Consider the following 20,762-nt stretch of genomic DNA (forward strand, 5'->3'; position numbering starts at 1 on the left):
GAGGGACAGGAGGCCAAGGGCTTGGTTTGGGGTCAAGGCAGGGGGCTCTGGGCTGCTGGGTTGAGGGGGAGACAGGCTGTTCCGCGGGATCCTCGTGGGTTCACCGTGTGTTGCCGTCCACTCAGCCCACAGGCCTGCCTCATTTGTTTAACCCGAGCACGCGGCTGCTGATGGCTCCTGCCTCCACTGGTAGGCGGTCAGGTGTCTGCAGCCCCCGGGGCCCGGGCAGACAGGAAAGGCCCGTGTCTGTGAGTGTGTCCCCAGGCGGCATTGCTCAGAGGCACTGTGCGGCTCCAAATGGGCACAGATGCTCGCAGCTACCGAGTGTGGGGCCTGCAGCAGCCCAGCTCCTACGGCGAGCGGTGGCTGCGGGGCAGGCCCATGTCTCCCCTGTCCGCGCCTCCTCCAGCACAACATACGTGCTTCACAGCAGTGTTACAGAACCCTTGCTTCCATGTAAAGCCAGGGATTACACAGCTCCTGCCTCCCAGCCCTGGCCTCAGGGGCAGGGCTAGGGGGTCCCTGTCCCCCACGGTGTGGCTGCCTGGGGGGCAAGTGCTACACACTTGACCCCAAGTGTGTTGGGGCTGGGCCTTTGCTGTCAGGCCCACCCCCTCCCCCTGCTGGGGTCTGCACCAGGGAGGCTGACCTCTGCCAGCCAGGGTCCTGGTCCTCTGGGGCTGCAACAGGAGATTGGGGAGAGGGGATAAGGCCAGATACCCACTTCCCTCACTGTGCTGCTGGCAGCTTTCCCGGCAGTGGCCGTGTCACCTCCAGCCCCTGGTCCAGGTTTTCCCAGGGACCGCGGGCCATACCCTCCTGCCCGGGGAGAGGCCCCGTTGCGATTCCTGCCTAGACTGCTTCTTCCACTTCATGGCACTCCCCTAACCCTGTGTTAACACTTCCTTGAATGGAATTTCCTGCTGTTTAAGGGTTTCAGTGGTTCCTGTTCAGGCACCCGGGCACCTGTGTGCCCCGGGGGCTGGGGACCCTGGGGTCTGGGGGCCTGGGTGAAGGGGTGACTGGGGTCAGCATTCCGCCCCAGCTCACTCCTTTAACGAGGTAGCTGGCCTGACCATGACAAGTTAGAGGCCTTCTTAAAGACATAGGAGCCACGTCTCTGTGCAGGGGGTGGGAGTGTGGGGGAGATCCCCCCCCCGCCGATGCAGGCCCGTGGGTGCCAATCTGTGCCCCTCACCTAGCCAGAGAGCTCGTTTCTGCCTGTCCTCAGGCCTGTGGTCTTGATCTTATCCCTGGAGCACGCCATATGCCTACAGCCCAGGCTTCATGCAGGCAGAGGCTGGCTGCGTGTTCCCACAGAGCTACACCTGGTGAGGCCCAGGGACTGTCACCAAACCCTGGAGGCCCAGGGAGCCTTGGGCTCCTGCTGTCCACAGCCGAGCGAGGGGTTATGGCTAAGCCGGGGTCAGAGAGCATGGCTGAGGGGATGCTGGCTCACGAGAGCCTGGAGACCGGACATCGGGAAAGAGCCAGGGTGAGCGGCGGAGGCAGAGAAAGCCACGTGGGTCAGCAGCCATGAAGGCCTGCGTGTGTGTGTATGCGCCACCCGGGGCGCCCCACTTGTCCTTCACTCTGCTCAGCCTTAGGTTCCCTTGGCAACTGGCCTCCCAGCCAGGCCAGTGATGAGGGACAGGCATTGGTACGATGCTGCGGTGCTGTCGGCCGGGTGCTCCCAGCCTCACCTGGGTCCCCTGTGTTCCCTCATCCAGGGGCACCGTCCTCCTTGCTGGCCCTGCTCTGCTCCCATCCCCTCCCCTCCTTGACCTTCCTGTCCCACAGGGATGGATGCCATGCCTGTTCCCTGGGGTGCCTCATGGCTTTTGTTTCCAGGGACTCCCACACTCTTGTGACCTGCGCCCATCCCCCAAGGCAGTGGGAGGGTCCTGCTCTCCTGTAGGGGCCTCTGACAGGGCCTCCAGTTGGTGAGGCAGAGATGCAGGGCCAAGGGAAGGAATATGGGTCTCATCCAGGACAGGGGCCATGGAGGGAGTGAGCTGGGGTGATGTCCTGCCCATGGAAGACTGGACTGAAGGTGGCCCTGATACACTGGGGTGGGGGTCAGGGAGAAACTGGGTGAGACAAAGGTGGGGGCTCTGGGAATCAAGAAAGAGAGGGTGTGTGGCCTGGGTTAGCAGAGGAACCAGCAGCACTTGGGGATGCATCGGCTCCAAGGAGTAAGGAGGGACCCAGAGGACCCTCATTGGAGGCCGATTGAGACTGACCACCCGAATCCCGGTCCTCTGTAGGCCGTCTGCCCCGCAGCCCTATTGGCTCCTGTGTCAGCCTCGTCCAAGCAGGAGCTAGCCACCTTGTTCATTCACCCGTGCATTCACCTGCTTCCCCCCTGCGGCATGCACTCCGAGCTTGGTACACAGTGGTGCTCAATGCGTGCTTGTGGCAGATGGAAGCCCAGTGCTGCCCCTCCTGGCTGTGTAGTCTCTCCTTCTGCGAGTGAGAACGGTGGTGCCCACCCACAGGGCAGCTGTAGGATTCACTGTCTGCATGCGCCAGGTGCCCAGTGACAGCTGTGACGTTCTTCCTGTCTCAGCCGTCCAGTCTTCCGCTTGCTCGATGATAGGCCTGGGCAGCTATGGGTCCGCAGCAAGGGTGGGAAGCCCGTTCTCAGAAGCTCCAGGCGGAGCATGCTCGTGGATCAGAGGCTGGGGTTCCATGCGTGACGGGCAGGCTGCAGCGCTCCTGTGGGAAGCTTCTGCTGGACACTGCGAGCCTGCTGTGTGGGGTCTCCCGTGCGCCTGGGAGCCACAGTGGCATCGACCACCTGTCTCTGCCACAGGCACACACGTGTGGATTAGGTGTGGCTTCAGGCGGACATCTCTGGACTCCAGTAGTCCCGGAGCCGCAGGCATGACGGTCCATCAGAGCAAGCTCACTATCTTCCAGGGAGAAAGATCTGGTGTGGAGGTTCACGTGGAGTGCCCCAGCTCAGGACCAGACCTGAGAGGGGGTCCCAGAGGCCGAGGGCTGAAGGTGTCCCATGAGCCAGGCATGGCTCTCACCCTTCACATGCTCCTATTTCCATGGCTAGTTAGTCCATTTCCATTTGTTGGGTGCCACCGAGGTGGACCTTAGTTTCTACAAAGAGCTGAGGGTCTGTGATGTCCATAAACCCTTTAATGTGATGCTTCCCTCTGTCTCTGGAGCCATCGTGATAGCCAGGAGACTTTTCAATTACCTGTGACAGCAAAGAGGCATTCTCATTTAATGCTGGCATTTTGTGTGTGGTTTTACTTCCAAAAACATCTCTGTAAGAGCACTTGTTCCAGAACTGTCTCTGGAGGTGAGGGGCGGCCTCTCCTCTCCTCTCCCTGAGAGCGCGACAAGTGCCAAGTGTTTGGGTTTTACCTGCAGGATTTCTCACTATTCCTTAGAGGGACAGAGAATACGGCTCCCTTTCCCCGTTTCTAACACTGGAGACACCAGTCCAGGGAGCCCTCCTCACAGCACATCGCAGGGGCCGGAGTCTCAGGCCACGCGGTGTGGGGAGGTGGCTCTAGGTGGCGTTTGCCTTCCTGGGCTACCTGATGAACCCCCATGCCTCCGGCTGGCCCCTCTGCAAAAGAGGACACTGGGAGTCCTGATCCGGGGGCGTGGCCGAGGGTGTCGCTGTGGGAGCACAGTGACCCCCATGCATTCCTTCTGCTTAGGGAACTGGTGTGGGCAAACAGGAGGTGAAATGGGGCTTGCCCCCTTCTGCATCTAGGGCTGCGGCCTGATTTTCCTCCCCACCTCCATTCAGTCAAGGCTCCAAAGTGTTTCGTAGCCCTGGGGAGCGAGTTGACTGGCTGAGTCACAGAGCTGGGAGAAGAAAAGCCCATTAAGTTCTCCATCCCCAGGTGCAGTCCCACTGGCTCCTAGACTGCTCCGCATGATCCACTCACCATCCCCGGTCTGGGGAACTGGGGCCTCCTGGGCCCACAGTCCTTCCGGACATGTGCAAGCTTCCTGAGATGCTTCCTTATGTCCCTGATGACATCCTGATGAGCAGGGCAGGGGGAGGTGTGGCTGAGGCAAAGGCCCAGAGTGTTGAGGCCGAGGCTGGAGGGACCTTGATGTCTGGTGTCCACACACGGGCGGCTGGGAGGGGCTCTGATGGGGTCTCTGATGCAGACCCAGCAGGAAGCCACAGCAGGAAGCAGTGACAGCTCTGTAGGGATGGGCGTGGGGAAGCTGGTATCCTAGGCGTGAGGCTCAGGGAGCACAGAGTGTCGTGGAGCCCAGGGTCAAGTGAGTGTGATCTGAGGCTCCTGCTTCTGGAGCTGAAGGGGCCACCATGTGCGGCTGTGCTGCCAGGAAAGGTGAGGCTTGTGTCACCGTCCCTCATGGCTTTGCATCTATCTGACTGATTTACCATGTTCCTTTCTGTGCTAGTGGACGTCAGGGATGATGGCTGACTCCGCACAAACTCTAGGACGGCTCGGCCCGTGTGCCTGGCTCGGCTCTAGGCACTTTAGCTGTGTACATCCATGGCATCCTCAGGGAGGAGTCGGTCCCCCTCCTGGGTCTTACCGCACTCCTATGGCTCCTGGGTCTGGGTCTTAACCCCCCTGGGTGCTGCAGGGTAGACTCAGAGCCACAGCTGGGTGTGGGAGTAGGGACGGGTTGGGAGGGAAGCAGTTAGGGATTAGCAGGACAGCAGCCGGAGGTGAATCTGAGTGATTGCCCTAGCCCTTCGGGTGGAGCCTTCCAGCGTCAGTCCAAGGGCTGAGACCAAGGGACTGGCCCTGTCGGTGGTGGTCACAGGGCATCTGTGGGGAGGAGCAGGCCCCGGTGATCCCCACCACATGCACACTGGGACAGCGGCTGCCTGATAGTTAGCTGTGTACCAGCCCTGGGACCCTCTCCACGGGTCACCTCCGCCCCTGGGACCTGGACCAATGTGGACGTCTCTGCTCTGCTTCCCACACAGCTCACGCATGGACACCAGGTGGCGCTCTCGTCCATCACCTACATTGGCTGCTCCGTGTCCCTGGTCTGCCTGGTGCTCACGCTGGTCACCTTCGCCATGCTCTCGTGAGTCATCCTCCTCTCTCTCCTGCGTCCGGGGAGGTCTGGCACCCTTGGGCAGATGCCAGTGCAAGCCTGCCCCACTTCAGCTGCCTGCTGGGCGTGTGTCCTCGAGAGGCGGCGAGTGCCTGGCCTCGCTGAGAGCCTGAACGTGACACAGTCCAGCTGGACAGCTGCTCCAAAGTCAGCTTTCGTCTTGAGATCCGGGGTGCAGGGAGGGGTTGGGGTGCTGGAGAAGAGAGGAGGGAGGCAGGAGGGGCTGTGGGATTGGAGGGCACCCTGCTTTAGTTATGCTGGGAAGTTCTGTAAGGGTTTTTCTGGCCCTTGGGCTGGTGAGAACTTGACCAGACCAGGAGGACCCCTACCCAAAGACAAAGCCACAGCTCTGTAGAGGTCCCAGGTATCCGCTGGAGAGGCAGGAAGGAAGGCCCTTTCCCAGGAGGCCCCCTTCCCCTCCTGGCTGAAGCCACATGTAGTCAGAGCTCAAGGGAGTCTGTGACCCCCAGGGGAGGGTGGAAGCTGAGGCCCTCTGAGGCCCTCTCTGAACTGGGATGGAAAAGTGGAGTGTGCGCTATCCATATGGGCAGATGACTGCAAGGACATGCTGGCCGCTGCTCAGGGCTGTTGCCTCATCCAGGATGGGGCCACCTCCCTGGAGGGGGTGGGGCTTTGGGAGTTTATCTCCCCTCCCCGATCCTCTGCTGCAGAGGAGATGATGCTCTGGCGGCTCCTTCTGGAGCCCAGCACCCCTCCACCTGCTCTGGTTCTCTGAGGACCACCTGGCCCCCGGCCTGGCTGTGACTGTGGGCTCCTTGGTCAGGCTGTAGCACAATCCGCAGGGAGAGGCCTTCAGCTCCTCAGAACTTCAGGAACCGTGGGGGGCAGGGGTGGCGGTAGTTGAGCCACCAATGTTGAGCTGAGACCTCAGTTCCTTGGTTCCCTCATCCCCCAGCTCTGCTCAGGAAGCCCACCACAGCCAGGCGGGCAGCTCTGAGGGTAGGACACAGAGTGGGTGGGGATGGGGGGGCCAGGAGTGCACCCTTCTGGGCCAGCGGAAGTCCTCTCCTAGGGAGGCACAACTGGTGTGAAGGCCACAGCCTGGAAAGGACTGGGGTGCGTGTAAGCCAGACAGGGACATCGTGAGCGGGAATAGGAGCAAGGAGCGGGTGGAGTCAGCAAGGGCCAGAAGGGGGACCAGGACGCAGGCTGTGCGGGGCCGAAGCCGGTGGAAGCTGCTGGCTGCTTTCCTAGAGCAATAGGGAGCCACTGAGGTGTGAGAGTGGGGAGTGATAGCGCCTACATGGGCTCCATCAAAGGCCTCTTTGGCAGCCCTTGGTGTGATCTGAGGCTCCTGCTCCCTGCGTGGCAGGGAGCAGTGGTGGCAGCGCTGGGCCTGGGCCTCACCCCTGCCTCTCCGCCCTCAGTTCCGTCAGCACCATCCGGAACCAGCGCTACCACATCCATGCCAACCTGTCCTTCGCTGTCCTGGTGGCCCAGATCCTCCTGCTGGTCAGCTTCAGCTTCAAGCCTGGCACGGTGAGTAGCCCAACACCCGCCGCTCTCCTTCCTCCCTCTGGTGTCACCGGGGCTGACTCCAGCTTCATTCTTCAACTCAGAATTCAGGCCACATCCCCCAGACAGTCGGGCAGGGGCTGGTCCGGGAGAGGCCCAGGAGACAGCCTGGCTGAGCTGGGATCTCTGCCCACTGCCGGCCCATGGGCTGTGTCAGCTTGCGCTCTGGGCATGATGGGGTGCCAAGAGTGATGTGGACAGGTGACACAGACCAGCCCTCTGGTGCTGGAAGACAGGCCCGCGGAGGCCATGCTGTCCTCACCTCCTGCTTCTGGATGTGGGAGCGGGTGACAGACGACTCTGGCAAGGGTCGGTCCCCTGCAGTCTTGCTTTTCACGGCTGCATAGACCTCAGACCCCCAGCCACTTCTGTTTGCAGAGGGTGAGGCTGGGCACCTGGCAGGAGGAATGTGGAGACCCAGGCCCACCTTCTCCCTGCCCTTTGTACTGGAGACCTAGGAAGTCTTAGAACCCCAGAAGGGTAAGGGCTAAAACTGAAATGGCTTGGGGATGTGGTTTTAAACCACAGCTGGTGGGAAGGAGAAGCAGACTCCCGCTTGCTCCCACCAGGAGAGGAGAGGCGGCTCTGGGGAGCAGAGCAGTAGAGGTGGGCGGTCTTAAGACACACAGGATGGGCTGAGGCAGAATGAGCTCTTCATCCTACGCTAGCGGGGGTCGGCAGAGCTTCCGGGGGTCGCAGAGCTTCCGGTCCTCTCTGCCGAGGGGTCCTCAGCCCCCACCTGCCTGTCCTGGGGCCGCTACTGAGGGAGAGCTCCACGCTCCTGGGCTGCAGGGTGGTCCTCCCTCGCTGGTTTAGGGGTGCAGGGCGGCATCTAAAGATCCCCGCATGGGCGGTGGAGGGACCGGCCATGTGCCAGCCACGTTCTCCGGGTGCGTCCGCCCTCCAGTTTCCTTAGAACATGGATTTGGGTTTGTAACTCTGGGTGTGGCCGGAATTCTGGATTTCCATCAGGCCTCCGGAGGATGCGAATGCAGCCTGTACAGTGCCGACCCCCCTCTGGGAGGGATAGGGCCCCACCGCATGCCCTGGGGGCCGGTCCCGGAGCGGCTGGTGGGCGGTGGCACCCCTAGGAAGGAGCTGCAGAGACAAGCACTCTGCACGGGACACCTGCCTCTGACACACACCCAGGGCAGATGAGGGACCTCCAGCTGTACCTGGGAAACCAGGTGCCAGGGACATGATGCTGCCCTGAGAATGAGCTGGTATCTCGGGGAGTCTGGGACAACAGAGCTTGGGGTGCCCAACAGAAATCATGCTGTACCTGGGGCTCTGTCTTTAATTCTTTAATTTGTTTCTCTTTTTCATTATTTTAATTTTTTAAAAAGATTTCCATACATTGAATTTGTATCCTGCAACTTTATTGAATTCATTTATTCTAGTAATTTTTGATGGAATCTTTTGGGGTTTCTTTCTTTCTTTTAAGATTTTATTTGACAGCAATCACAAGCAGGCAGAGAGGCAGGCAGAGAGAGGGGAGGGGGAGAAGCAGGCTCCCCGCCGCCGAGCAGAGAGCCCCATGCGGGGCTCAATCCCAGGACCCTGGGACCACGACCTGAGCCAAAGGCAGAGGCTTTAAGCCACTGAGCCACCGAGGCGCCCCATTATTTTAATTTTTGAAGGTGTTATTTAAACGTATTATTATTTTTCCTCCCTCCTATCATTGCGCCCCCTTCCCGGCCCCACGTGGATACGGGCTCTGCTCACCAGAGCCGGTACAGGTCGGGTTTAGGGACCTAATGGCAACTGCCTGGTGCACATGTCTGCGAAGCCCCATGCTCGAAGGCTGGCTCCCTGGCGGCTCCGCCCCTTCCCCAGAGCCCACCGCATTGGGTCGGTCTGCTCATGTGGCCAGCCTGAGCCAATCCTGCTGTAGAAGACCGCCCACCTCTGCTGCTCTGTTCCCCAGAACCGCTCTCCTCTCCTGGTGGGAGCAAGCAGGAGTCTGCTTCTCCTTCCCACCAGCTGTGGTTTAAAACCACATCCCCCCCAGCCATTTCAGTTTTAGCCCTTACCCTTCTGGGGTTCTAAGACTTCCTAGGTCCCCAGTACAAAGGACAGGGAGATGCTGATGTGCTCTCCTGAGCCAATCACTGTGCCAGAGTCGCAGGTCCCATCCAAACTGTGGGGACTAGAAAGGGAGCTTGGGTCCTGGCCCTTGGGGGGGATGAGGCACGTGACCCAGGATGCCAGGAACCGCCCATGGCTCACACCCAGAGAGATGGCCCTCTGCGTCTTTGATCCTAGGTCCCCTGCCGGGTGTTGGCCATGTTCCTGCACTACTTCTTCCTGAGCGCCTTTGCGTGGATGCTGGTGGAAGGGCTGCATCTCTACAGCATGGTGATCAAGGTCTTTGGCTCAGAGGACAGCAAGCACCGCTACTACTATGGGATAGGATGGGGTAGGTGGGGAAGGTGTGGGGCGGGAGGGGTGGGGTGGGGCAGGAGAGGGTGTGATGGGGCAGGAGGGGTAGGTGGGATGTGATCTTGCTTCATAAGACATACTTCCAAGAGGCCAGATACTCTTGGGCTTGGACAGGCTTTTCCAAATCACATCCGTTCCCATGGAAGAGTGCGCTGGAGTTGTCGGAGCTAATGGTCTATTTCCCCCATACCTGGACGAGTCCTGGAAGCACTGCTCTGTAGCTGGGGCAGGGACGGTGGCTTATTTGTCGGGGACAGCACACCAGCATCAGAGCATGGCCCTGGGTGGGGTGGGCAGCTCGCCTCTCACAGTGTAGGGCCTCTGCCCTGTGAGTGCGCTTAGGGGAGGGCAGTCAGGGCTGTGTTCTCCGTGAGTCCCAGTGGGGACAGGTCCCACACACTCTGGGCTGCGGCTGGATGGAGGAAGGGGGCGCTGATCTCTGTTGCTCTTCCCTGGGACAGAGTTTCCACAAGGAGCCGGCTGCCCACCCCTGTGAGATATGTAGCTCCAAGGGGCCCAGTGCGGGGAGGCCTGTCTCTTTGGGGTGGAGCGAGTCATGCTCGAGTCATGGACCCGCTGTTATTACCAAATTTAGTAGGTTTTCTTGAGTCAGTTTCTCCTGATTTGTTGTATGGCCTTAGGAAAACGTGCAAAGATTTTCAATGGTTGGGGTTTCTCTAGGCTAATTTTCACCAGTGAGGGTTGTGTCACTGAGCGGTGCGCCCCTGGAGCCGCTCATGGCTTCATTCTGGAAGCCCCTCCCCACTGACTTGACTCCTGAACTTCCATCTTACCCACCCTACCCCGAGGGATCCCTGCTCCCTGGCAGCGTGGGCAGACCGGCCGGTCACTGACCCCTGCCGTGACTGCATCTGCAAGGAAGCGTTTCTCCAGCACCAGTGACCTGCTGCTTGTTCCTGGTGCGCCTCACAGGGGTTTACTTCGCACAGCCCTCGTGCAGGGAGCCGATAAACACGTTTACTCTGTGCTTTGAGCTGCTCGATGTCATGTATTTGGAGTGAGGGCAGTACGTTCTGCACCCTCCCAGCTTCTGCAGCTGCCTCCCTTCCCCCGACTGCTGGGGCCATGCAGGGAGCAGCCCACGGCGGCCAGGATGCCCCTCACCCGCCTGTGAGCACCTCTGTAGCCTGCACCCTCCTGGGCTCTTATTCGGTCAGCGGAATTAAAGGAAAAAAGATGGAAGATTTTAATCAGTATTTAAATATTCTGAGGTTTTATATAAATCACAGGGATCTTTTGAAAAGTGCGGCCCTCTGGGAACCCCGAGTTCACAGTCCTGTTGGACGGGACAGTCTGGACTGTGTAGCTTCTCACTCTGGCATCATCCCTGCGGGTGGGTGCGTGTGCGGCCCAGGTGCTGCTGTTTGTGGGGGGAGCCCAGGGCCGGGCCCATCACCTTCCCGAGGGGGATGTCCTCAGAGCTCAGGAGCTGCCTCTCTCTGTCTGGGTAGAGTTCACTCTGGGCGTCCTTAACGACAGCACGCAGCCGGGCCCTCTCAACCTTCAGGGGCTAGTGAGGAAGGAGCTGGAGGCTGACCCCGGGCGCAGGGAGACCACCCCACAGGGAGTGCCTCTTGCACAGAGGCCTTGTCCTCCAGAGCCCGCCTCTGGCCTTGAAGCCGAGTTGGGGAATGGAGGCATCACATCAGTAACATACCTTGAGGTTTTGCGAGGTGTCAGGCCCTAGGCTGGATCCGTAAGGTGAGTGAACCGTGATCCCTGTCCCTGAAGTGTCCCTGTGGGAGCAGGAGAGATTGGGAGGGATGTCTGAGAGTTTGCACATCCCACTGCAGATGTGCGTTTCCAATGGCTGACTCAGAAGTGAGGGTTCAGCTTTCTCTGGGGAGCTCCCACTCGTCCCGGGCACATCCTTGGTTGTGGTTCATGGCGGCCTCCCTTCCCTGGGCTGCTTGGCGCTCCAGGGAGCAGGGCCAGTGCCGGGCCACAGGGTTGCCAGTCAGGCAGCCACTCAGCGCTGTTTGCTGTAAAGCCACACACCTTTACTTCCCGTTTCTGTGTCCCTGGTGGCCGTGGCTGTGGGCGGGGTGGAGCTCGTGGCAGTCCCACGAGGAGGGGTCGCTGCCTGGAACTGCTGCTGGTTGCTGGGGGAGGGGGAGGACGTGGAAGGACCTCACACTGGAAATGAAATTCTCAGTCTGGAGAGGCACACTCACTTCTGTCCGCACCCGGGACCCTAATAGGCTCCCTCGCGCCCAGAGAAGCATCTGGAAGAGTGTGGCAGGTGGCACTGGCCCTCAGGCAGGAGGGCAGGCCACTTGTCTCTGGCCTCCTCTCTGCTCTTCTTTGTGAGGCCTCTGCCCCTGTGTCAGGTTTCCTGGTATCCGCTCCCTGGGCTCTTTGCTCTGTCCTGGTCGGTGGCTCCCACGGTCCCACCCTGGGCTGGGGAAGCACCACCGCTTTCCAAAGACAGTGCATCCTCAACTCCACACAGTTTGTGTCCACGCGCCAGGGCCAGACAGACCCTGAACTGTCTGCAGAAGCAGGCCATGTGCCCGCACGGCTGCGGGGACTGGAGGTGGCAGTGACGGCCACAGCAGAGGGACTGGAGTTGGCTAACGACAGTGCAGATGATTACAGGGACTGAGCTGAGCCATGGAGCGTCTTGTCATTCACACATGCGGCCAGAGCACAGATGGGGAGCAGGGAGCTCGGCCCTCCATTTCCACAGGGAGACCATGGAGACTCAGAGTCAGACTTGCTTGAGGCCACACAGCAGGTCTGGGGTGCCCTGGGAATGGACCCAGGGCCCAAGATTTTCCTACTGGCTCCTACCTGCCTCCTCCTCCTCCCACCTCCGAAACATTTCTTCTTAAGAACACACACACTGGGGCACCTGGACGACTCAGTCGCTGAGCATCTGACTCGTGGTTTTTAGCTCAGGTCGTGATCTTAGGGTCCTGGGATGGAACCCCATGTTGGGCTCTCTCCCTCTGCCCTTCCCCCACTCCAGGTGCACACTCTCTCCCTCTCTCTCAAGTAAATAAATGAGCCTTTAAGAAAGAGAAGAGTACACACTTAGTCACGTGCTGGGCTCCGCCATGTGCCTCAGAGACCGCAGACAGAGGGGCTGCCTCTGCTCAGACAGACGCTTCTCCCACTGCCCCGTGGGGTGACCTGGGATACCAGGAGAGGGACACAGGAAGAAATGGTGAGGGAGCCCCCAGCATTGCGTTTGAGATCAAACGAGCTATGAATGCAGAAAAAGAACCTTGGACTCTTCCATTTTACCCCAGGCAGCAAAGATGCCAGCCGCAGACCCGTGGACGTGGGCCAGGACTCGGGGAGGGGCGTGTAGGCCTTGACCACTGAGTTTGAAACCCATCTCCAGCAGTCCTTGCCACACCTTCTGGAACCCACCAGGATGGGGCCTCTGTGCCTGCTTGCTGTTCTGTGGACCCAGAGCAAGGGTGGCCCTTGGCCTGCACTTCCTCAGTGAAACTGGGGTGTCTCGGTGGTGCCGTTGGGGTGCTGGGTGGCTGCCAGTGCCCAGGGCTTAATGCTCCCCCCACTAGGCCCCTCACCATCTCAGGTGCCAGGTACCCCTCCCACACCAAATGAGCCAGGCAGAGAGGATGCCCTGTGACATTTGTGGACAGGGAGGGCCCCAGGGAGGGGCTGCTGGTCTGGAGTCAGGTCCCAGGGAGCCGGCTCGCTTCCTGTGGCCCTGGGTCCATCCAGGCAGGAGCCCCAGGCGTGCAGCACCAGGAAGAAGTCTGCCTTCTCTCTTCTCATGTTCACCTGTGGGACACTCATATGACAGCAGGTCACGGTGAGAGCCCCTAGCCTGGCCGCCTCTCCCCAGAGGCCAGTGGGTCCCCTCTGTGGAGGCCTGGACGACTTCTGTAATGTATTTGAACTAGTTAGATGTGAGAGCAGCAGATCAGAGATAGACCAGCTGTGCAGGAAACTCCTGTTCATGACTGTTCAGGCTGAAGCCAGAAAGGCCGGGAGCCGCCGCAGGAGGCGTGCAGGCACAGCCCGGGGCAGGCTTCCCTCTCCTTCCTCTGGGGCCCCAAGCTCAGCGCAGGCGGAGCAGGGGGAGGGGGGTACTCCTGTGTGCTCACCACCCCTAGCCTCTGCTCTGGGAGTGAGCAGAACGCAGCCTGGTTGTGAGGAGCCAGCCAGCAGGGGGACAGGTCCCCTGATGTCCTTGCCTCGGCCCCCTTCCACGGCAGGGGAGCAGGGGAGAGGATAGGGTTCAGAGGTCTGCGTGTGAGTGCGGGTGCCCATGGAATGGGAGGGTGAGGGTGAGCGTGAGTTGGCCCTCGGTGTAGACTGAGGCTCCTGGAGGCTGTCTCAGCACTTCACTCTCAGTTCACACCCGCCGGGGGCAGGGGAATGACTGACTGAGGAATGAAGGGTTCCAAAGCCAGCGGCCATGATTTCCTGCTCTTCTTGTCCACAGGTTTGCCTTTCCTGATCTGTGTCATTTCAGTGTCATCTGCTATGAACAGCTACGGAACAATTACAAAGTAAGTCAAGGGACGCATCCTTGTGTTTGGCAGGAGGGAAAGACTGCTTTTGGGGGTGTCCGGGCCACTGCCCTGTCATCCTGTGTTGTTTTGGGGGTGCGGCCTGTCTCTGTGGGGCTGCCCCACTGAGGCCCTGGGGCAGTAAGGAGGCCAGCGAGGGCCAGGAACAGCCCCAACTGAGCCCAGGCACTCTCCCCACAAGCAGAGGGCCAGGGGGCTCGCAGTTTCCCAAGAGGATGGGAGCGGAAAATCCCCCCTCAACTTAGAATTCTCAGGAAATGTGGGGGAGCCCAGCCATCTTGTGTGCAGTTGCCCCCTTTGGGAGCCCGGGTAGGCCACGCACCTTGCAGCGGGGCTGCTCAGGTGCCTTTCCTGGAAAGGTCACCTCCTCAGAGCAGGGCCCAATGAGCATCTCACAGATGCCGTCCCCTGCCACAGGCATTTTGTGTGTCCTGGTCCTAGAGGTGTCGGGGAGGAAGGGGGGCAGACAAGCACCTGGAACATTCACCCCAAAAATGAGAGGCAGAAATCATGGTGGGAAGGATGCAGAGATATCTGTGGGGGTGAACAGTGTTACCCTGGCTGCTCAGATAGGCCACGTAGTGGAAAAAGATACCAGCTTGGCAACTGTTCTGGACAGAGGAACAGTGGTATGGACCTCACGCTTTGCTTCCATCCACAGCTGCTGGCTGTCCATCACCAGTGGTGCTGTCTGGGCCTTCGTGGCCCCTGCACTGTGCATCATTGTGGTAAGTCCCTGCTTGTGGGAGCAGAGGGGCTGGGCGTTGTGGGCCCTGCGACCCCATCCACAGCCTGTCACAGCACCTCCTACCCCGGCATGTGACGCAGGGCTCTAGTCCCCAGATGGTGTGTGGGAGGTGCAGGTGCACACAGTCTTCGAGGGGCAGTGTGTGCCGGTGGGGTCTTCCCTCCCGGGTCTCGCTCTCACCCTGCCACCGCCGCTGCAGCAGGGACAGTCATGCGTGTCTGGGAAGCAACCCCACAGAGTTCCCAACATCACGGGGGACAGAGAATGCCACCCGAAGGGCCGGTGAGCTCTCAGGCTGGCCTGCCGGGTGCTCTGCTGGGCCCAGGGCTCAAGAGAGGCTGCCTCAAGGGGTGGGGGCTCCCACTTCTGGCCGGGGGCGCCATCCTTGGATGCCGGGGGTCCCCTATGACCCGAGGTGGGGGGGTGCTGTCCTCAGGCGGGGGCCCTGACTGTAAAGAGCTCTGGAATCTCACAAAATTCTAAAGACAGCCTTTGCTTTTCTAGCTGTTGTTCCTCCTACATTTCCCACGAAAGCCCTGGGTTAAGTTTCATCCTTTCTGTGGGCCTGGCTTGGAATGTTGCCCATTATGGCCCCTCGCTGCAGCCGGAGGAGGGGAGTGCTCTGATTGGCCAGCCCTCCTGGGCGGGGAGGAGAGAAATGCTCTGATTGGCCAGCCCTCCTGGGCCTGGAGGCGGGGAATGCTCTGATAGGCCGGGCCTGGGTGGCTGTGCTAACCCTGGTACTGGAGCAGTTGGATTCCAAGTCCGGGAGGAAGTTACGAGAAAACTGGGTGTGGTTCGCACAGGAGGGGCGGGGCACAGGTGGCAGGGGCCCTGGGAGGTGCCAGGTCCCCTTTCCATCAGGTCTGGGCCCAGGGCCCTGCTTCTTCCCAACTCAAGGGACGCCAGGTCGTGCGGGCTGGGCTCTGTGGGCCAAGTCCCTGGGGTTCCTTGGAGGAGGGTTCCCTGGTGTCCTCCTGGGGGATCGCCTACGAAGTCAGCGTTGATGACAAAGGCTCGATGTAGGACCATCCTTCTCCTAAGACGTGATAGTGCTTTTCCGTGAAGTGTCGCCGCCTGCGCCGGGAGCAGCTGCGGGAAAGATGGCACTTGCTGTTCTGTGGAGTGGCAGCCCAAGGCGCCAGGGCGGTAGAATGACCAAATCCCAGCCTGGGGGGCCAGGGTGGGGGGCGGGCAGCGGCCTTAGTATGGATGTCCTCCTCCTGTCACTCTTCCCCTCCCCCTCCTCCCCAGGGACACAGACCAGGGGGACTTCTCCGCAGGTAGCATATATGTTGGCTAACTGAAGGTAACAAAAAATCAATCAGTGCCCGGTAGATAGGAAAGGCTCAGTCCTGGGAAGCACAGGGGGTCAGGCACTCCGGATGTCAGCAGGTGTCTCTTGCTTGCCCCCTGGCCCGTTGCCTGTGGGCTGGCTGCATCTGAGGCACACTTTCTCTGGCGGGGACATGTGTCCTCTAAGTGTGCAGAACAGAGCAAGGAGGGAAACTGTCCCTGGGGAAGTCCTGGAGCAGTTCTGATTGGCTGCTGTGGGTCACATGTCTGTCCCAGAGCCAGTCACTGGGGATGGAAGCGGATGACTGGCCAGGCCAGTGTCACCTGGCTGCCCGGGGGCCAGAGCTGAGGGGTCCGAAGGCAGCCTTGGGGAGCTGGGAAGGAGCGTGATGCTGGTGCTCTGGTGCCAGGATCGGTACATGAGACCAGGGGCATGAGGCCTGGTCAGGGTTGGCCTGTCTCTGCCATCCCATCGGGGCATCTCTCCCCAGTGGTGCTGAGCACTGTTATCAGGCAGGGGTCGCCCACAGAAGGGCCTGCCCACACCCTTTCTGTCCCCTTTCCTCTGCGCAAATCTACATCTATAATCTCCAGGACCCCAGGGGGGACGCCAGAACACGTGCTGTGGGGGCCAGAACCCTGGACGCACTCCAGGTGCACCCTCCCATGCTGGGACCCTTGATAGGCTCTCCGTGTGCACCCCTGCCTCAGCACCCCCCGGACAGGCTCTCCACATGTACTACTTCTGCTGGGACCCCAGGACGTGCCCTCCATGCACCCTGGGGTGGTCCCCTAGGCCATGGCACTGGTTCTCAGCTGCCGCCCTTAAGGATGTGAAGTCCTGCCTTGGCTGGGGCACCAGTGTTGACAGGGAAGGAAAGGGACACCTCCCGGATGCCTGTCCCTTCAGCGTCCTCATTCATCAGCCCCATTCATCGCCCCCCATCGCTCACCCGTCTGCCACCCGAGGACAGGTGACCACTGAGGGCAGTCCGCAGGGACTTGGACTGCTTGGCACTGCATGGCCGGGCTCTCATAAATTCCACACCTTCCCTTCTCTCACCCTGGTTCTCTTCCCAGCTGCTTATTTGAAAGCCCGTTTGACTTTGTTCCAAGTTTGCTGGCACCAGCCGAGGCTGTGGGCCCTGGTGATTAATTAGAAGTGAAAGTGAGGCAAGAAGCTTGAGGATCTGTTAGTTCCTGCCTCGTTAAAATCCTGCGCACACAGTGCCCAAGCCTTGTATTGGTGGGGCGGTGCGGAAGCGAGGGCTTTCCAGAGGGACAGAGCTTGGGGCACCACGATGGTGTCACCGCTGTGTACTGGGGCGAGAGTGACAGCGGGCGGTGCCCGCCCCACACCGCAGCCCCGTTGTCCCGCATCATTCACCTGGCTCCCTTTCTGGGCCAGGTTCCTGTTCCCTGGTTTTGGGGACGGGTGGCCCGTGGAGGTGCTGGCAAGAGAGCAGAGGGTGGGGGGGAAGCGAGGCCAGGTGTCCACCCTTGGACCCTTCGTATAGGACCGCAGGCGGCCAGGGCTGCACCATCCTCCGTAGGCCAGAACCTGGCCGCAGACCCGGCCTCTGTGCTCCCCAGGTACCTCTGCAAGGGGAGGGGCACAGCTGACCCACATGTGCACATCTTGTCCCCAACTCCCAGTCCTTCTGTGTCCAGGGGGAGCAGCAGGTGCTGCTGGGGGCACTTGTCCTGCGTGCCGCAGGCTCTGGTCCTCCCAGGTGTGCCCCCCCCACCGGCCCCCAGGCCTCCCTGCACAGGAGAAGATGTAGGAATGGAGGTACTAGAGGCCATTCCGGTTGCCGTCTCCCCAGAGTCCTCTGTGCATGAGCCTGGGACGGCCTCTCCCCAAGGGAGGCAGAGGGTCGGGGGGACACGTCCTGAATAGGCAGGTGAGGGCCGGGGGTAGGGGCAGGGAGAGCCCATGGGGAGATGCTGCTGAGATCCAGCACGGAGGGATCAAGACCCTGCCTCAGGTCGGGGTCCCGGGGGAAGAGAGAGGGGAGGGGTAGGTGTGAGGGCCGTTTTGGGGAGTCAGGGGAAAAAGAAGGTGAGCCCATCCTGGTGCTGGGCGCAGGGTGAAGGAGAGAAGGGACGCTTGTGTTTGCCTCCCAACTTGCAGACGGAGGGGCGATCCGCCCGCAGAAGCGTCCCGCGTGCCCGGCAGCTTCATTGCTGCTGTTGTATGGCCCTTGGGATGCGGGACTAGCTTCAGGCGTCTGGAGATCTTGTGTGAGGGTACCTGGGACGTGTGGCAGCTTGGCTGTGTGTGGCTGGGTCTGTGGTGAGACCAGAGGAACCAGTAACGTGGCCACCCAGCCCTGTTCTGGGGTGGACAGTGGGGCCTCAGGGTGGGTGGGAGCAGCTCAGGGACCTGTGTTGGTGGCCTTGGGCTCCCACGTCGGGGCTGCCACTCTGGGAGGCTGAGACAGCCTCGAGGGATGGACCGTGGACGGAAGAGCTTTCTGGGGGACCGGAGCTTCTGAGGAGCCTGACCGGGCTGAGCATGAAGCAGGGCGGGGCATGCCCAGCCGGAGAAGATCTCACACCTGTTCTGGAAGGGCCGAGAGGTCGGGGAGGGCCCAGGGTGGTGGATCCGAGTGTCCCCCCACCATTGCACAAATGAGGGGCTCTGAGCAGGGCCAGTGTTCTCCAGGGAATGGCTTCAGTTGCAGGAGGTAACTCGGGGATGTGTGACGGAGCCTGCAAATCCAGGGCCATCCCCTGTCCCTGGGGCTCCGTGGGGCTCGGGGTCCCGGAGCCGTGGCTCCCTGGGGAGGGCTCCCATCCGGGCATAGAGGCTCTGACAGCCTGTGTGGCTAAAAGCGCCCGCTGGTACTTGCCAGTTTGGAACACGTTTTTGAGAGTGTCTGTTTGGGTTGGAATGCGTGGTTTCTACGTGTTCTGGTGCGATTGGTCTCCCTGGGGCTGGACTCTTGGGGACAGTGAAGGGTCCCTGGGGCCTTGAGCTGGGGAGCAAAGGGCAGAAGTGAGCCACAGCCATCCTGTCACCACATACACTGTCCCCCAGTCGGGAAGGGAAGTGGCTGCCGTTCCCCAGACCGCTACAGGCAGGCTGAGTGTGGGTGGCCTGTGGGACTAGCAGGTGTCATAGGAGCCACTGAGTCTGGATGCCTGCTTGGGAGCCCCGTGGGTGGCAGAGTCCCCCAGGGCCTTGTTCTGTGCAGGCCTCACAAGGCAGAGACTCCTCTGAGGAGAAGTCGGGACAGCTGGGTCTCCATAGATGCCCAGATGCCACAGGGTTAGAGTGCCAGTCACAGATGTCCATAGGGACAGGCAAGCAGCCGTGGACTCACACCACCGTGTCTCCTGTGTGTGTCCGTGTAGTGCTCTCCCTGTGAGTGGTGGCATGCACCCTTGCGGCTTCTCACGAGGTCAGGGAGCAGGACACGGTGCAAACCCCAGAGGCCTGAGCAGCCCTTCCCGCCTTCCGTGGTCACGTGACCCAGAGTGCAGATCCTTCCCCCTCCCCATTTCTGCTGAGATGCGGCCCACGAACTATTCCTCCGGCCTCTGTCAGAGTGACCTGCTGGCAGTTGTCACGGGGATGCTGGTTAACAACCAGTGTCCGAGGTGCATGGGCCTCCCCACCCCGGCCTCCCCCCTTCCCCAGCCTCCATCCCATGGACGGCCAGGGTAAGGGGGCAGGCCCGCTTCTGCTCTGGATGTTCCCCAAACACTAGGGCTTTTTGGTTCCCAGCACAGCCTTCCCCGGAATGAGGCGGCAGGGTCACGGGGTTGGGGTTCCCCTGGCCCCTCTCCTGCTCTGCAGGCAGGCAGCACTATCATCCCGAGGCACGGAGAGTGCTTGCTGGAGGGAAGCCCTCAGAGCCCAGCGGGGAGAGGGAGATGGGAGGAACGAACCCCCAGAAATCTGTGCAGAGACAGCAGCTGTCGGAAATGGCAGCAGCTTCACCGCAGTCGCCACACCTCCTGGCAGAGGTCAGGAGGCGACTGGGCCCGCAGTCAGGCACCGTCTCTGTACCCCTGATTTTCCCTTTGGGGGTAGAGGCCTTGGGTCATGTAGGTGCAACAGATGAGGGGTAACGTGGTTCTGGAATTTTAACCCTCGTGTGGGAACCAGAAAGAAAAGTTTAATGTACCATCCGTTCAGCTCTCTTTCTCAGCCTCCGTCTCCGCCGCCTCCAGCAGACACCCGAGCTAATCACTCATGTATTCTCAGGGCTTTATGCTGGGAGAGGCAAATGTGAATACACGTTTGCACGTACACAGGCCTGGGGCCTTTCTCACACAATGTCTGTTGGACTCAGGCTTTATGAGTGTGGGAAGAACGGCCCGGTCCGTGGTCCCCCTGCAGAGTGGGCGCCCCCAGACCTGCCACCCGCTGTGGTCAGTCACATGGTCTCCAGCCTGTGTTATTCCAGAAAGACCTCAGCTTTGCCCTGGGCACAAGGAACCCAGAATGTGAATTGCCAAGTCGAGGGGATAGGCCTGCAGGGCGGCGGACGGGACCAGGGGGAACCTCCCCTCAAAATGCATAGGAAGTCCTGCAGGAATCATCGTCGGAACTCCAAACTTCCCCCAAAAGTGTAAAGCTGAAAAGCATTTAGTCCAGAAAATACCAAATCTCTGGGTGGGGGGAAGGGGGCTCCTGGTGGCCCTGCCCTCTGGTCGCTGGACGCGGCAGGTGCCCAGTCAGAGGTGAAAGCCTGTGGCTCTCTGAGCTGAGCTGCACGTGGACTTCGGGGAGCAGCCGTGGTCTGGAACACAGTCCCCACGCCCCTGGGACCTTGCTCTGCCCACCCTTTCTCCGCCGCGCTGAGTGGGGTTTTCTCGCGGTTGTCTGTGACTGGAGGGGCGGGGAGGAGGGTAGCGCTGCTGGGGGACATTCACACCGTTGACTTCTTCCCTCCTTCCTGGTGCTGGGGGACTTCGGTGAGGATGCTTGTTGTGTAGGAGGGAGAGGAGGCAGGTGACGTGGGTCCGAAGCCAGGGACTGAGCTGCCTGGGGTTAAGGCGTCAGCGAGGACACGGAGCCGGCCCCACAGGGCACTGTACTGGCAGGGGAGCAGGCTGGGGCTGAGTGGGGAGGGTGCCGGCCCCTGCCCCGGTGCTCGGACATGGAGCCA

At 60.7% G+C, this 20,762-nt stretch overlaps 1 protein-coding gene across 1 annotated transcript in view; it reads left to right on the forward strand.

Moving 5' to 3' along the window:
• ADGRD1 (adhesion G protein-coupled receptor D1) overlaps positions 1–20,762 on the forward strand; it is a 122,932-nt gene that overhangs the window by 92,087 nt on the left and 10,083 nt on the right. Inside the window, exons 16-20 of the mRNA XM_044243557.1 lie at positions 4,949–5,052; positions 6,471–6,582; positions 8,884–9,037; positions 13,508–13,574; positions 14,257–14,323. Coding sequence (XP_044099492.1) covers positions 4,949–5,052; positions 6,471–6,582; positions 8,884–9,037; positions 13,508–13,574; positions 14,257–14,323 — 504 coding nt within the window. The remainder of the gene's footprint in view (positions 1–4,948; positions 5,053–6,470; positions 6,583–8,883; positions 9,038–13,507; positions 13,575–14,256; positions 14,324–20,762) is intronic.

This window comes from Neovison vison, chromosome 3, assembly GCF_020171115.1.
Source record: "Neovison vison isolate M4711 chromosome 3, ASM_NN_V1, whole genome shotgun sequence".
In the NCBI taxonomy this organism is placed as follows: Eukaryota; Metazoa; Chordata; class Mammalia; order Carnivora; family Mustelidae; genus Neogale; species Neogale vison.